Source organism: Pristiophorus japonicus, chromosome 20 (assembly GCF_044704955.1).
Source record: "Pristiophorus japonicus isolate sPriJap1 chromosome 20, sPriJap1.hap1, whole genome shotgun sequence".
NCBI classification, from domain to species: domain Eukaryota; kingdom Metazoa; phylum Chordata; class Chondrichthyes; family Pristiophoridae; genus Pristiophorus; species Pristiophorus japonicus.
Window position 1 is genome coordinate 23,611,627 of NC_091996.1, and position 15,228 is coordinate 23,626,854.

Genomic DNA, 15,228 nt, shown 5'->3' on the forward strand with positions numbered 1-15,228 from the left:
TTCGATGCCATTACAGACCGATACAAATGCATTCAAAAATGCAGGAGCCTAGTATGTGTACCATTAAACACCATGCCTGGTTTGGCGAAGAAAGCTTTTATTATGTGGGAAGAATGAGTCTGTTGTGCTCATCAAGTTTAGGAGTCGGAGCTGGGAAACACTTTTCCAAATCTCGTGCCCAGCAGGAAGCCCGTGGACATGACACAAACACAAAGCAAACATCTCAATGTGACCCAACAATATGGCTTAATTACAATCTCAGAAGAAGACCCCTATGATCGGAACAGCAGGATCCGGAGCCAAATAATGTCCCCACCAAACTTCCATACAGTGCATTTTGCAGAAGCTTTCATTGGATGGTGATCAGGACCAGGGAATCGTGCTGATTTTACTCTTCAAATCCAGAGACAGTCAGATCAGTTCTACCACACTCACCACTGTCCATGAATGAACCTGGGAATTCCATTGTCTGTAGGGGTCAATGTCACAGTTCAATGCCCTCAGTGTTTAATGTAGAATACAATGTAGATCATGTTACCCAGGTGATGTGAATAGTTCTACTTTACACACATAGAAACATAGAAAATAGGTGCAGGAGTAGGCCATTCGGCCCTTTGAGCCTGCACCACCATTCAATATGATCATGGCTGATCGTGCAACTTCAGTACCCCATTCCTGCTTTCTCTCCATACCCCTTGATCCCTTTAGCTATAAGGGCCACATCTAACTCCGTTTTGAATATATCTAATGAACTGGCCTCAACAACTTTCTGTGGTAGAGAATTCCACAGGTTCACAATTCTCTGAGTGAAGAATTTTCTCCTCATCTCGGTCCTAAATGGCTTACCCCTTATCCTTAGACTATGCCCCTGGTTCTGGACTTCCCCAACATCGGGAACATTCTTCCTGCATCTAACCTGTCCAGTCCTGTCAGAATTTTATATGTTTGAGAAGGATTGCCAGTGTGTGCTGCATTATTGACGGTGGACACTGTGCACTCATACCCAGTAGGGTCAGGAATGTTCAAAATATTATCACGTGGAGCCTTACAGTGCAAGGTTCCATCCCAGCAATCTGGCGTAGATTCAAATCCATTCCCACCGGTGAAATTGTAACCCACTGCAACATCCAGTCTCCTCAAAAAGTATTTGACTTACTCTTGGGTGTCAGCTGTGGCTCAGTGGGTAGCACACTTGCCTCTGAGTCAGAAGGTTGTGGGTTCAAGTCCCACTACAGGGACTTGAGCACAAAATTTAGGCTGACACTTCAGTGCATTGCTGAGGGAGTGCTGCACTGTCAGAGGTGCTATCTTTCGGATGAGACATTAAACTGAGGCCCTGTCTGCTCTCAGGTGAACATAAAAGATCCCATGGCACTATTTTGAAGAAGAGTAGGGGAGTTATCCCCGGTGTCCTGGTCAATATTTATCCCTCAATCTGGTCATTATCACATCGCTCTTTGCGAGAGCTTGCTCTGCACAAATTGGCTGCCGCGTTTCCCACATTACAATGACTGCACTTGGAAAGTACTTCATTGGCGTAAAGCGCTTTCAGACGTCTGGTGGTTGTTAAAGGCGCTATATAAATACAAGTCTTTCTTTCTTGGGAGATGACTAACCTGTCGATTGTTTTTCTCTCTCATTCCAGTCGGATATTTATTTTACGTCGGCCGCTGTATCGGTTAATACAGCTTCCAGCGGCAGCTCAAAGGAAACCAGCTCACACAGTTCTCCACAGACTCCAACTGGTCAGGAAATGCCCGTGCTCCCCTCTTCTCAAGGTGAAGGTAAGCAGTAACATCTGCCTCTCAGCAGGAAACCTAAGGCACAATGAGAATTTCAATCTCAACCGGACTCTTAAACCATAGCAGAATTTGTATTTATCTTTAATGCAACAACGGTCCCAAGATGCTTCACACAGAGGGGAAGAGTGGACAATGAGCAGTAGTGGATGAACCAGGAAAGAAGATTGGTTGAAAAGACAACGGGTGGGCAGGGGTGATGAGTGTGCAGGACAGGATGTGGGCCGGAGAGCTTTAAGAATGTTGGAGTCTGTAGGAGGGAGATTGAGGAGGATGTTTGGAGAGCCGCGGACTTGAGGTAATTGTGGCGGCGGACAGTATCGTGGCAGCGGACAGTATCGTGGCAGCGGGCGATATCGCGCCGGCGGACGGTATTGCGGGGCTGGAGTTAAGCAGTCCTGATCATGGATCGGACATTAGGGACGAGACCTTTGACTTGCACCTGAAAGGACCGACAGGTCAGTGTAGCAATCGCTCCACGTGCGGCCCATGCCAAATTCTGCACCTGACCTCATTTGCATTAAACCAGTGAGTAGCCCGCCAGTTTGGTCATTTGGGCCGGCTGCGACACCACGAGCAGCCCTCGGGTAAGTCCTGGGAGGCGGGGTGAGCATGGACTGACATTGGCGCTCTGCTGCTCCTGGCTCCACACTTAGGTAAGTAAAAAAAAAAAATAAAACTCGTCTCTTATCCGGCAGCTTCCTGTGGCCCCTGTTGGGACCACTACTCAGGCTGTCATTCCGATTTTGCCTCAGTTTGGCATCGGAGTCCTGAAACAGGCATCGGGTCCCTGAAATAGCATCATCAAGGGACCTACCACTTGTTTCAGCTGGGCACCTCAGGCTCAGGGAAATCTCCCAGCAGGATCGGGCACAGGAGACTGCCGCCTGAAATTGGTGCCCTTAACCCTGATTCTGTGCCCAAAAACCAGACGCAACGCATACCAATTTCAGTTGAATCTCAGCTCGGGGTCGAACAGGACAGTGAGCCTGTGCACTGTCTGGTTCAGCTGGCGGTAAGGTGGGATAGCGTCCCGGGGGGGCAGGGGGCCAGAATATTGGGTGCAGCGCTGTGCCGCAAATACAAAATAAAAGCAACTCTAACCTTCGAATCTTACGGCACAGAAGGAGGCCATTCAGCCCATCGTGCCTTTGAAAGAGATATCCAATTAGTCCCGCTCCCCCTTGCTCTTTCCCCATAGCCGTGCAAATTATTCCCCTTCAAGTATTTATCCAATTCCCTTGTGAAACTGGTTTGCAGATTCCATGGTTTTTGAATAATTTCTGCCTCATCCACGAATTGTCGTCACACACGCATTCTGACAATGCAGAGGTGGTCAATTTAATTACAAAGAATTAATCATGAGCTGGTTAAGGCACAGAGTTGACTGCACTAATAGTTGAATACTCCATTTTGATAGCCAGACTCTTTATTGGCTACATCCTTCATCTTTTTTGCTTTTTGGGGAAAACATTTATCAGTTTTATTATTAATTGTGTTGTGCTTTTGTCTCGCCTAAGTTCCAATTAGGCTACAAAGATATATTCTCAACCTGCAGCATGCTGTGATTTAGCTATTGATTTACTGCCTCATTCTATTAGGGAACAGCAAATCCAAGAGCTAAATTTGGCCGTATTACAGAAACTTGGAGTGGTTTGTGTCTAAACCCACGTACGGAAGAGCATTCACATCCTTATTGTGAGCAGACTGTAACCTCCTGAGAATAGGTCTGTCTGTCCTAAAGACAGCCATATATTCATTATTTGTTCTCAATAACATCAAAGGTTTTATGTCGTGCGCTGGTTATTAAGTATGTCTTCCTCATGTCATTCCTGGTTGCGATGATGTTGGGGCGAGGATAAAATGGGGTAATCTGCTAACTAGCAAAGAGGGGCAAGTATTCCTTTGTGGGATATTAGTCTGTTTTTCTTTTTAAAACTTGATTAAAATTGAAAAATAAAACACACATTAAACCAACTGGCAAAGAGGTACAGCCTAGAGATCAATCACAGCACAATTATAAGAGGCTCCTCTCTCTGCAGATGTGCCACATGGCCACAGAGAGAAACATAGAAACATAGAAAATAGGTGCAGGAGTAGGCCATTCCTGCTGAACATTCAACTTCAGTACCCCATTCCTGCTTTCTCGCCATACCCCTTGATCCCCCTAGTAGTAAGGACCTCATCTAACTCCTTTTTGAATATATCCAACGAACTGGCCTCAACAACTTTCTGTGGTAGAGAATTCAACAGGTTTACAATTCTCTGAGTGAAGAAGTTTCTCCTCATCTCGGTCCCAAATGGCTTACCCCTTATCCTTAGACTGTGACTCCTGGTTCTAGACTTCCCCAACATCGGGAACATTCTTCCTGCATCTAACCCTCCGAATATTCCACCACCCCCTCTGTGGTGAAGTCCAGATCTCCGTTCACCATCTGCCTCTCACGGCACAGCAGAGATCAGGGCCTTAGTGTGAGGGAGAGGTGGGTACACTCACGGCACAGCAGAGATCAGGGCCTTAGTGTGAGGGAGAGGTGGGTACACCATTGACCAGAAACTTAACTGGACCAGCCACATAAATACTGTGGCAACAAGAGCGGGTCAGAGGCTGGGTATTCTGCGGCGAGTGTCTCCCCTTCTGACTACCCAAAGCCTTTCCACCATCTACAAGGCACAAGTCAGGAGTGTGGGAATACTCTCCACTTGCCTGGATGAGTGCAGCTCCAACAACACTCAAGAAGCTCGTCACCATCCAGGACAAAGCAGCCCATATGATGGGCACCCCATCCACCACCTTAAACATTCACTCCCTCCACCACCAGCGCATCGTGGCTGCAGTGTGTACCATCTACAAGATCCACTGCATCAACTCGCCAAGGCTTGTTCAGCAGCACCTCCTAAACCCGCGTCCTCTACCACCTAGAAGGACAAGGGCAGCAGGCGCATGGGAACACCACCACCTCTAAGTTCCCCTCCAAAACACACATCATTCTTGGAAGCATATTGCCGTTCCTTCATCGTCACTGGGTCAAAATCCTGGAACTCCCTCCCTAACAGCACTGTTGAGAGTACCTTCACCACACGGACTGCAGCGGTTCGAGAAGGCGGCTCACCACCACCTTCTCAAGGGCAACTAGGGATGGGCAATAAATGCTGGCGACGCCCACATCCCAGGAATAAATAATTTTTTAAAAGGCACTCCAAAGTAGAGGATGAGCAGCTAATTCACTACAATGTCTACCAGGGCAAGAGGAGATGGCAATCTTCTGGAAGAACGTCTCGCAAGTCTTCAAAGGATTGTCATTACTTTGTCACTGAGCTATTGTGGAATCATTTTGAATTCATACGGGATCAATTAGGGAAGAAATGCAAGTGAAGGAATGAGTTTTCAATCTAATTTCACAGCATAGACTGGGCCAGCAGTGCATTTCCTAGATTAAACTCCCATCAGCCCAGCCCGGTTGTTTCCATCAACTCGTGATTGAACTCTAGGCTGTACCTCTTTGTCATTTGGTTTAGTGTGTGTTTTATTTTTCAATTTTAATCAATTTTAAAGTGACGGGAGACCGAGGCGAGGAACATTGGCACCGTTAAGCGATGCATTGCTCACAACCAATTTTAATAAAAGGGGTCATATTTAACATTTAAATTGGAATTTGTTGTGCTTGTCACAGAACTACAAATACAATGAATAAATATACGGTTACAGTAAACAACAAGTTCTGCTGAAGACAACTACAGGGTCTAATAGATTGGACCTTGCAGCAGCAGCTTGTTCCATGGTGAGGTTGAGATCATCACAGGGACAAGCCTCCGCACTGTGTAACGGAGGTGGTTGTATTTATTAGCCGCCGGACACTTTGCTGTCACGGCACCCTTTTGCATAGCCCCCGCCTTCTCACCAAGTGAAAGTATTTACAGCACCATTACCGAGTGAATGAGTGACAGGAGCTCTGCGGAGCTGCCTGTTACCTGCTATTTACAGGGCGGCAGCAGCTCACCATGAGGAAAATCTGTTTTAACACTCCGCTGGTGGTCGACTAAACCAGCTTCGACACCTGAAACGGAAGGAAAATGTGTCCGAGCTCGTTACTTCGAATTGTTCGGAGGCCTTTACTGTGTAAAACGATACATCGTTGTCTTCGGCACAGATCATGCTCTTCACTGCCAAGCACACAAACTCCAGACAAAAACATCGATCTGCAGTTTTGCAATGACAGACCTTTGATCCTGCGTTAACTTTATTTTCCTTTTAATGTTTTGCAGCATGCAGCTACCCAAAGGGACAGCGGGGATGTATTAATATGTCACTGCCATAACAACTCGTCTCTGCTAAGATTTTCAACCACTTTGTTTTGCTGAGGTTTTAACACTGTCCCTATCATGCGATGCTCCAATAATTTGGCCAGATTCAGCCTTATCAAATTTCAAGATTCTCATCCTTGTTTACAAATCCCTCCATGGCCTCGCCCCTCCCTATCTCTGGAATCTTTTTCAGCCTCACAACCCCCCGCGATATCTGCGCTCCTCAAATTCTACCCTTTTGAGAATCCCTGATTATAATCGCCCAACCATCGGTGGCCGTGCCTTCCTTCAACTGCCTGGGCCCTAAGCTCTGGAACCCCTCCCTAAACCTCTCCGCCTCTCTACCTGTCTTTCCTCCTTTAAGACGCTCCTTAAAACCGACCTGGCTTTTGGTCACCTGCCGTAATTTCTTCTTAATGTGGCTTGGTGTCAGGTTTTTTTTTGTTGCCTTATAGCACTCCTGTGAGGAACCTTGGGACGTTTTACTACATTAAAGGCGCTATATAAATACAAGTTTTTGTTGTTATTATAATCCACAAAATAATTCTTTCTGGAATTTTCAATAGCTGGTTACACAGATACATACTGAACCAATCACAAAGTCTGTAGACATTTGAAAATCATGTGTTCGACTCTCTTATGTCTGTGGTCAGGGAGATGTGACAACAAACCCTGGAAGAGTAAAGGCTTCGAGCCGACAATCCACAGGACACAATGCCGGTAATGGTGTTGGGATTGCACCCGCCATGCTCCTCCAGCGCTGACCCTGCCAGAGTTCGTGTGGTCAATGCCAGGGCACCTCGTTAGCATGGCGCAGATGGGTACAAGTGCCACTTTGAGCTCCGGAATTTGTGGGATCTCTGATGCACACCGGTCCCATACCAATGAAAACTCTGCCATCCATCTACCTTTAGGGCGGGGGCTTTGCCTGGGCCCTAACAATGGCCATATTGCTCAGGAGGCACCTTGTGACAAATTGTTGCACTCTTGGGGAGGCCCACTTCGCTTGCCTGGCCTGAAACCCACCACTGGGGCCCACATGAGGAGGCTGGTACATGCCCACCCACTTGGCATACTGGCCCTCCCTCAATACACCAGGTCCCGAGTGAGCCTGAGCAGTGCAAGGGAGTTCCTGCACCCGGTTCCGTCCCCTGGCTGTCATCTCCCTTCTAAGGGCTGGACAGAAGTTCCATCCTTTATAAGGCAATCAGGAAACAGCGGGAAATAGTGGCGACTTGGCACAGGAATTCCAGGGCTTTTGACTTCAACTGGCCCATCAATCCCAGCGCACATCCCTCTCCACCATGACTGCGTTTTAAAAGGGCAGTCACCAAAATAACACCTAGGCAACAAAAATCTCGATGGTTGTCATGGGGCAGCGAATGGGAGGGGAACGAGACCAAACCAGCAGCACTCATATTATTCTGGCTCCACCTGAAGATAAGTTAAAGAGAGCAAAGCGTAACCTTTTCTTGCGTGCCTTGAAGGGCTGGTTACGTTGCTGCGGGCCCAGAAAACTGAATGGAGCTTACTCGGACATACTCCGCACAGTGTTTGCTGAATCTGCCATTGGGATCCTAAAGCAGGCATAAGGCCCCTGATTATCATCTTCATGGGCCCCAAAGCTCGTTTCAAAAGAGCATAAGCAATAGGAGCAGGAGTGGGCCATCTGGCCCCCTGAGCCTGCTCCGCCATTCATTAAGATCATGGCTGATCTGATCCTGGCCTCAACTCCACTTCCCCACTCGCCTCCCCCATAACCCTTGACTCCCTTAATATCCAAAAATCTATCGATCTGTGTCTTGAATATACTCGGTGACTGAACCTCCACAGCCCTCTGGGGTAGAGATCTGGCTATCTCCACCTTAAATACATTCAATGACCCAACTACCACAGCTCTCTGGGGCAGAGAATTCCACAGATTCACGACCCTCTGAGAGAAGAAATTCCTCCTCATTTCTCTTTTCGGGCAGGTGTCCCAAACACTCTGGCTCCCGAATTGGCAGCTGGTGCACTTCCAGGACAACCGAGCACGGGACATGGCACTCCAGAATTTAGATACACCTTCCCCCCCACGCAAGTCTTATTTTTCACCCCGAAATCCAGTGCCAACAGGGACCAATTCCTTTCCAGTAGTGACCAGTTATGAGTAATCTTTACTCATAACTGTTGGACAGTATCACCATAGAACGTTTCAAAGTGCCCTTTAGTTATTAACGGGTTTCCCCCATGATAAATGCTAGCCTTGGACACAGAGCAATAGAACATAAGATAAGAACATAAGAAATAGGAGCAGGAGTAGGCCATCTGGCCCCTCGAGCCTGCTCCGCCATTTAATAAGATCATGCCTGATCTGATCTTGGCCTCAACTCCACTTTTCTGCCCGCTCCCAATAACACTTGACTCCCTTACCGTTCAAAAATCTGTCTATCTCCGCCGTAACTATATTCAACGACTCAGCCTCCACAATCATCTGGGGTAGAGAATTCCAAAGACCCACGACCCTCCAAAAGAAGAAATTACTCCTCATCTCCGTTTTAAATGGGCGACCCCTTACTCTGAAACTATGCCCCCTAGGTCTAGATTCCCCCACGAGGGGAATCATCCTCTCTGCATCTACCCTGTCAAGCCCTCTCAGAATCTTATACCTTCCAATAAGAGCACCTCTCAGTCTTTTAAACTCCAATGAGTATGGGCCCAACCTGCTCAACCTTTCTTCAAAAGAAAACCCCTTCATTTCAGGAATCAACCTCGTGAACCTTCTCTGAACAGCCTTCAAGGCAAGTATATCCCTCCTTAAATACAGAGAACAAAACTGTACGCAGTACTCTAGGTGTGGCCTCACCAATACCCTGTACAGTTGTAGCAGGACTTCTCTGCTTTTTTACTCTATCCCCCTTGCAATAAAGGCCAACGTTCCATTTGCCTTCCTGATTACTTGCTGTACCTGCATATGAACTTTTTGTGTTTCATGCACAAGGACAATAGACATAATGAGCAGCTTGAACTTATTAAACCTTTGCTCGCAGACTCGCTGAGGATGAGCACTCGAAGGCCACGGTTATCTTGTTTCCTGTAGCTGGCCAAATCCAGAAGATAAATTCAACTGTGCAATCCACAGTACTTCCAGTCAAACAATGCACTTGGTGCAAGTTTAACAACTGCAGCAAATGACACATATTATAGAGCTTATATCGACAGTTGAACCAAATGGTCGGACACTGAGAAGTGTAGAGGAACAGAGGGACCTTGGAGTGCATGTCCACAGATCCCTGAAGGTAGAGGCCAGGTAGATAAGGTGGTTAAGAAGGCACACGGAATACTTGCCTTTATTTGCCGAGGCATAGAATACAAGAGCAGGGAGGTTACGCTTGCACTGTATAAAACACTAGTTAGGCCACAGCTAGAGTACTGCGTGCAATTCTGGTCACCACATTACAGGAAAGATGTGATTGCACTAGCGAGGGTAGAGAGGAGATTTACGAGGATGTTGTCTGGACTGGAGAATTTTAGCTATGAGGAAAGATTGGATAGGCTGGGTTTGTTTTCTTTGGAACAGAGGAGGCTGAGGGGAGATTTAATCGAGGTGTATAAAATTATGAGGGGCTTAGATAGGAAGGAGTTATTTGTCTTAGCAGAGAGGTCAATAACTAGTGGGGATAGATTTAAAGTAATTGGTAGGAGGTTTAGAGGGAATTTGAGGAGAACATTTTTTACCCAGAGGGTGGTGGGGGTCTGGAACTCACTGCCTGAAAGGGTGGCAGAGGCAGAAACCCTCATCACATTTAAAAAGTACTTGGATGTGCACGTGAAGTGCCGTAAACTACAGGGCTACGGACCAAGAGCTGGAAAGTGGGATTAAGCTGGATAGCTCTTGGTCGGCCGGCATGGACACGATGGGCCGAATGGCCTACTTCTGTGACAAAAGTTTCTGTGATTCTATGATTCATTATTATCACAAGACATTTACTTCAGAATAATCAAACACCAGGACATTCCCATCTCCAGGAATAGCTAAAGCCTCTATTATTAAAAGTTGTTGGTTTCACAAAGCGATGGAGCCACTTGACGGTGTCTCTTTATGTGGGATGGTAATTATCATCCTCCGACTGTCTAAGGAGGAGTGTGGAAATAATAGCCTGCTCACAGCACCGAGGACAGAAGCTCAATACAATGCCATTGGACCTTTATGGTGTTTTTTTTAGAACCAGGAGTGTGGTATTTTGTACATGAAATTGAAGAATTGGTTTGTTCTTTAAAGGTAGCTAGCAGTGCTCAGGACTTCTCTCTGTACTCCTTTCTTACATTGGCAACTACGAGTAACAAGGTTACAAATAGAAGCCACTTTTACACGTGCAACAACTTGAATTTATATACCTTTCCTCGTGTGTCAGTAGATGCTTCAGAGAATTTTACAATATGAGCTGTGGAGGCTGGATCATTGAATATATTTACGGCGGAGATTGACTGATTTTTGAGCGATAAGGGAGTAAGGGGTTATGGGGAGCAGGCGGGGAAATGGAGCTGAGTCCATGATCAGATCAGCCATGATCTTAACTGAATGGCGGAGCAGGCTCGAGGGGCCAAATGGCCTACTCCTGCTCCTATTTCTTATGTTGTATGTTCTTTTAAGGAGGGAAAGTATGTGGCGATCACAGAGAATTGGAAAAGGAGAGGAATAGAGACCTAGGCCAGGACCAAAGGCACAGAGGGAGGTATTGAGGTTTCTGAAAGCAGGGATGGAGCCGGCCAAGCAAAGAGAATTAGACAAAAAGTTCCGACAGCATTGTAGCTGAATGGGCAGGTAGGGGAGGGCAGAGGAAGCAGAGGGTGAGGAGAAGTCCAGTGTTGTGGGTGGGTACAGGCGGGACATTCAGATCGGTGCAGCGAGGCCACGTGAAAACAAAGCGGGTGAGGGTACTGTGGGATTCGGTGGGGGTGACGGGGGTGTGGGTGAGTGTATGCACCTGTGAGTACCTGTTGCTTGCACACTCTCCATTTTGCCATCCTTGTCTGCCGTCCGGACATGCCATGGCGCACCATCTTGCCAACTGGAGGAGGCGGGGATCCCCAATGGAGTGCTCTCTACACAGGAGTCCTCCCTCTATTTATTGGGAACTTGGCCTGGAGGGTGTTGCACGGAGCAGTCCCGTGCAATAAATTTTTAAGTCGGTTCACGGACTCCCAGGCCGCCTGCAATTCCTGCGGTCTGGAGGAGTCAGTGTTCCGTTTATGTGCAATGTGTGAGGTTGCAGCCCCTCTTCCATTATTTGAAGGGACTGCTCCTTGATTTTTGGCTGCGCTTCAGTCCCACGCTCCTGATCTTTGGGCACCCGGTGCGGAGGGGAGCGGGCAGGTTGGAGGGCCTCCTCATAAGACTGTTCCTCGTATTTCAGTGAGATTCGCTCCTGCTATTTTACAGTGGATGGGGGATGTGTATTACGCCCGCTGGGCGGGCCACATCGTCCACAGGCCCAACTCGAGACTCCCAAAGCAAGCGCTCTACTTGGAACTCCTACACGGCAGGCGAGCTCCAGGTAGTCAGAGGAAACATTTCAAAAACACCCTCAAAGCCTCCTTGATAAGGTGCAACATCCCCACCGACACCTGGGAGTCCCTGGCCAAAGACCGCCCTAAATGGAGGAAGAGCATCCGGGAGGGCGCTGAGCACCTCGAGTCTTGTTGCCTAGAGCATGCAGAAATCAAGTGCAGGCAACAGAAAGAGCGTGTGGCAAAATTGTCCCACTCTCCCTTACCCTTAACCACTGTCTGCCCCACCTGTGACAGAGACTGTAATTCCTGTATTGGACTGCTCAGTCACCTGAGGACTCACTTTTAGAGTGGAAGCAAGTCTTCCTCGATTTCGAGGGACTGCCTATGATAATGATTACACTCTTGTTCATGCAGCTATTGACATCATCATCATAGGCAGTCCCTCGGAATCGAGGAAGACTTGCTACCACTCCTGAAAGGAGTTCTTTGGTGGCTGTACAGTCCAATACGAGAGCCACAGACTTTGTCACAGGTGGGACAGATAGTTGTTGAGGGAAAGGGTGGGTGGGACTGGTTTGCTGCACGCTCCTTCCGCTGCCTGCGTTTGATTTTCTACATGCTCTCGGCGATGAGACTCGAGGTGCTCAGCGCCCTCCCGGAATGCCTTGCCTCTACTTAGGGCGGTCTTGGGCCAGGGACTCCCAGGTGTCAGTGGGGATGTTGCACTCAATAATGGGAGTGCCAAACACAGTAACAATGCTCAAGGGCCTTCAATAATCAAAAATACTGTTCTCCACTGTAAGATGGCTGGAACGAATCTCACTAAAAGACAAAAGTTTGTCTGTCGGTGCTTTGTGGTGTTGCAAGCACTGTCAACAGGGGGGGGGGGCGGGGGGGGGGGGGGTGTGCTGCTCGATACCTGATTGGTGCTTAAAGGGAAACTCCCCTCTTCCCTGGAGCAATTAAAAGTGAAGACACAAGCGGGCCAAAGTATGTGGCGCTGTGTGCAAACTGCACATGAGCAACACCATAGCCCTGTCTTACAGCCTTTTATAGCGAACTTGACTCGTTCCTTGTTTGCAAATCCCTCCATGGCCTCGCCCCTCTCTATCTCTGTAATCTTCTTCAGCCTCACAACCCCCCGAGATATCTGCACTCCTCTAATTCTGCCCTCCAGAGCATCCCTGATTATAATCGCTCAACCATTGGTGGCCGTGCCTTCTGTTGCCTCGGCCCCTAGCTCTGGAACTCCCTCCCTTAAACCTCTCCGCCTCTCTACCCTCCTTTAAGAAGCTGCTTAAAACCTACCTCTTTGACCAATCTGGTCATCTGCCATAATTTCTTATCTGGCTCAGTGTCATACTTAGTTTTTTTTGTCTTATTAACACTCCTGTGAAGCATCTTGGGACATTTTACAACGTTAAAGGCGTTAGATAAATACAAGTTGTTGTTGATTGAAGAGCTAATTTCCCATTAAATACCTCAACTTAAAAATTTTTTCAAGGCTTACGAAATGAGCAATGGTCTCCCGGAAAGGAGAAGATATAAAAAGCAGGCTGTGTTAACTAAGGGTAAAGTGAGGCAAGCGAGAATGAATCCAGAAAGGAGAATGGTTGAACAGAGGCAGAACAATGAGAACACATTTTTTTTTGGCTTCTGTTAGAAGGCAGAGTTTAATTAGGGCCGATGCAGAGTGACTTGGACAGCATTATAGACGTCAACAATGAAACAGTAGAAGAGTTGAACAGATAGTTGCAGCTGTCTGGAACTTTGGGAAGGTTGGACCTGCCTTTTGTATAGTGAATAAAGCAGACAGTCACAAGGGCTGCTCAGACAGGTCGAGTGAAACTGTGGAGGGTAAATGACTGGGTCTCAAGGTGGACTGGCTTTGATTTATCCGAAAGCATGCGAGGAAATGGCTGAGGTCGCGCGCGGTGCCTCAGTAAGCCTGTTCAGTAATTCAGTTGAGAGCTGGGGAAAGTGCCAGCTGACTAGAGGAAGGTGAATGTGATGCCCTTATTTAAAAAGGATTAAAATTACAACCTGGCAATTGTAGTCCAATCAATTTAAGACTTACATTTATATAGCGCCTTTCACAACCATCAAATGCCTCAAAGCGCTTTACAGCCAATGAAGTACCTTTTGGAGTGTAGTCACTGTTGTAATGCAGCAGCGCACAGCAAGCTCCCAGAAACAGCAATATCATAAAGACCAGATAATCTGTTTCAGTGATGTTGATTGAGGGATGAATATTTGCCAGGACACCGGGGATAACTCCCCTGCTCTTCTTCGAATTGCTGTTGGGATCTTTTACATCTACTGGAGAGAACAGACGGGGCCTCGGTTTAATGTCTCATCTGAAAGGCAGCACCTCCGACAGTGCAGCGCTCCCTCAGCACTGCACTGGAGGTTCAGTCTAGATTTATGTGCTCAAGTCGCTGGAGTGGGACTTGCACTCACAACCTTCTGACTCAGAGGCGAGGGTGTTGCCCACTGAGCCATGGCTGACGCAGTTTAGCCTCAACGGTGGGGGGCTGAATGCAAAGCTTCAGTAACAATGCTACTAATGATCACCTAGAATACTTGTGCTCGACGGGGGGTGCACAACATGGCTTTAGAAAACAGAGATCATCTTGGATGGTGATACTGGGTGATTCACCAAGGATGAGGAACTCGGAGGAGTTTTCTTTAAAGAAAAATAACATTTCTGAGTATTTGAGAACACTTGTTCAAATTTACTGCAGTGAGAATTTTAATTTTGATCCTTTATTAATGAAACCAAAGGACAAGTGTGTTTCTTTCTGTTTGCCCCCGACAGATCTCTCTAGCAGTATTGGATTTCCCTTGAAATGTTGTCAGATATTAACACTAGTCCGTATAGAGCTATGTGTTTGAGGATGATCGAAACAGAGGTTATTTCCATTTAATTACATGGAGCAAATGAGAAAAAATAATTTTGCTTGTTGGCTTTGAGTCACCTGAAATAATAATTCGTGGAAATTCCAATAATTGCAACCTATATTCATCATTTACCTTCCTGTAGATTCCACTTGGAAGTTGTTGCATTTGGCACTGAGTTTAACTTGAGAGCCTTCACCTTCTAAAACCAGTCAGCTTTTATTCTGATTTGATACTAATAGATATTTACCCCTTCATTTTCAAACTTTTCCATGTGGGGAACCCCCCCCCACCCCCCGCCCGGCCCCTGTAAATATTGACACACTCCCGGGAACCCCTGTAAATATTGACACACTGAACCCCTGCAAATATTGACACACTCCCGGGAACCCCTGTAAATATTGACACACTGAACTCCTGCAAATATTGACACACTCCCGGGAACCCCTGTAAATATTGACACACTCCCGGGAACCCCTGTAAATATTGACACACTGAACCCCTGTAAATATTGACACACTCCCGGGAACCCCTGTAAATATTGACATACTCCCGGGAACCCCTGTAAATATTGACACACTGAACCCCTGTAAATATTGACACACTCCCGGGAACCCCTGCAAATATTGACACACTGAACCCCTGTAAATATTGACACACTCCCGGGAACCCCTGTAAATATTGACACACTCCCGGGAACCCCTGTAAATATTGACATACTCCCGGGAACCCC

General features: G+C 47.2%; 1 protein-coding gene across 1 annotated transcript in view; it reads left to right on the forward strand.

Moving 5' to 3' along the window:
• garnl3 (GTPase activating Rap/RanGAP domain like 3) overlaps positions 1-15,228 on the forward strand; it is a 526,019-nt gene that overhangs the window by 463,390 nt on the left and 47,401 nt on the right. Inside the window, exon 26 of the mRNA XM_070863382.1 lies at positions 1,646-1,784. Within this exon, the coding sequence (XP_070719483.1) occupies positions 1,646-1,784 (139 nt within the window). The remainder of the gene's footprint in view (positions 1-1,645; positions 1,785-15,228) is intronic.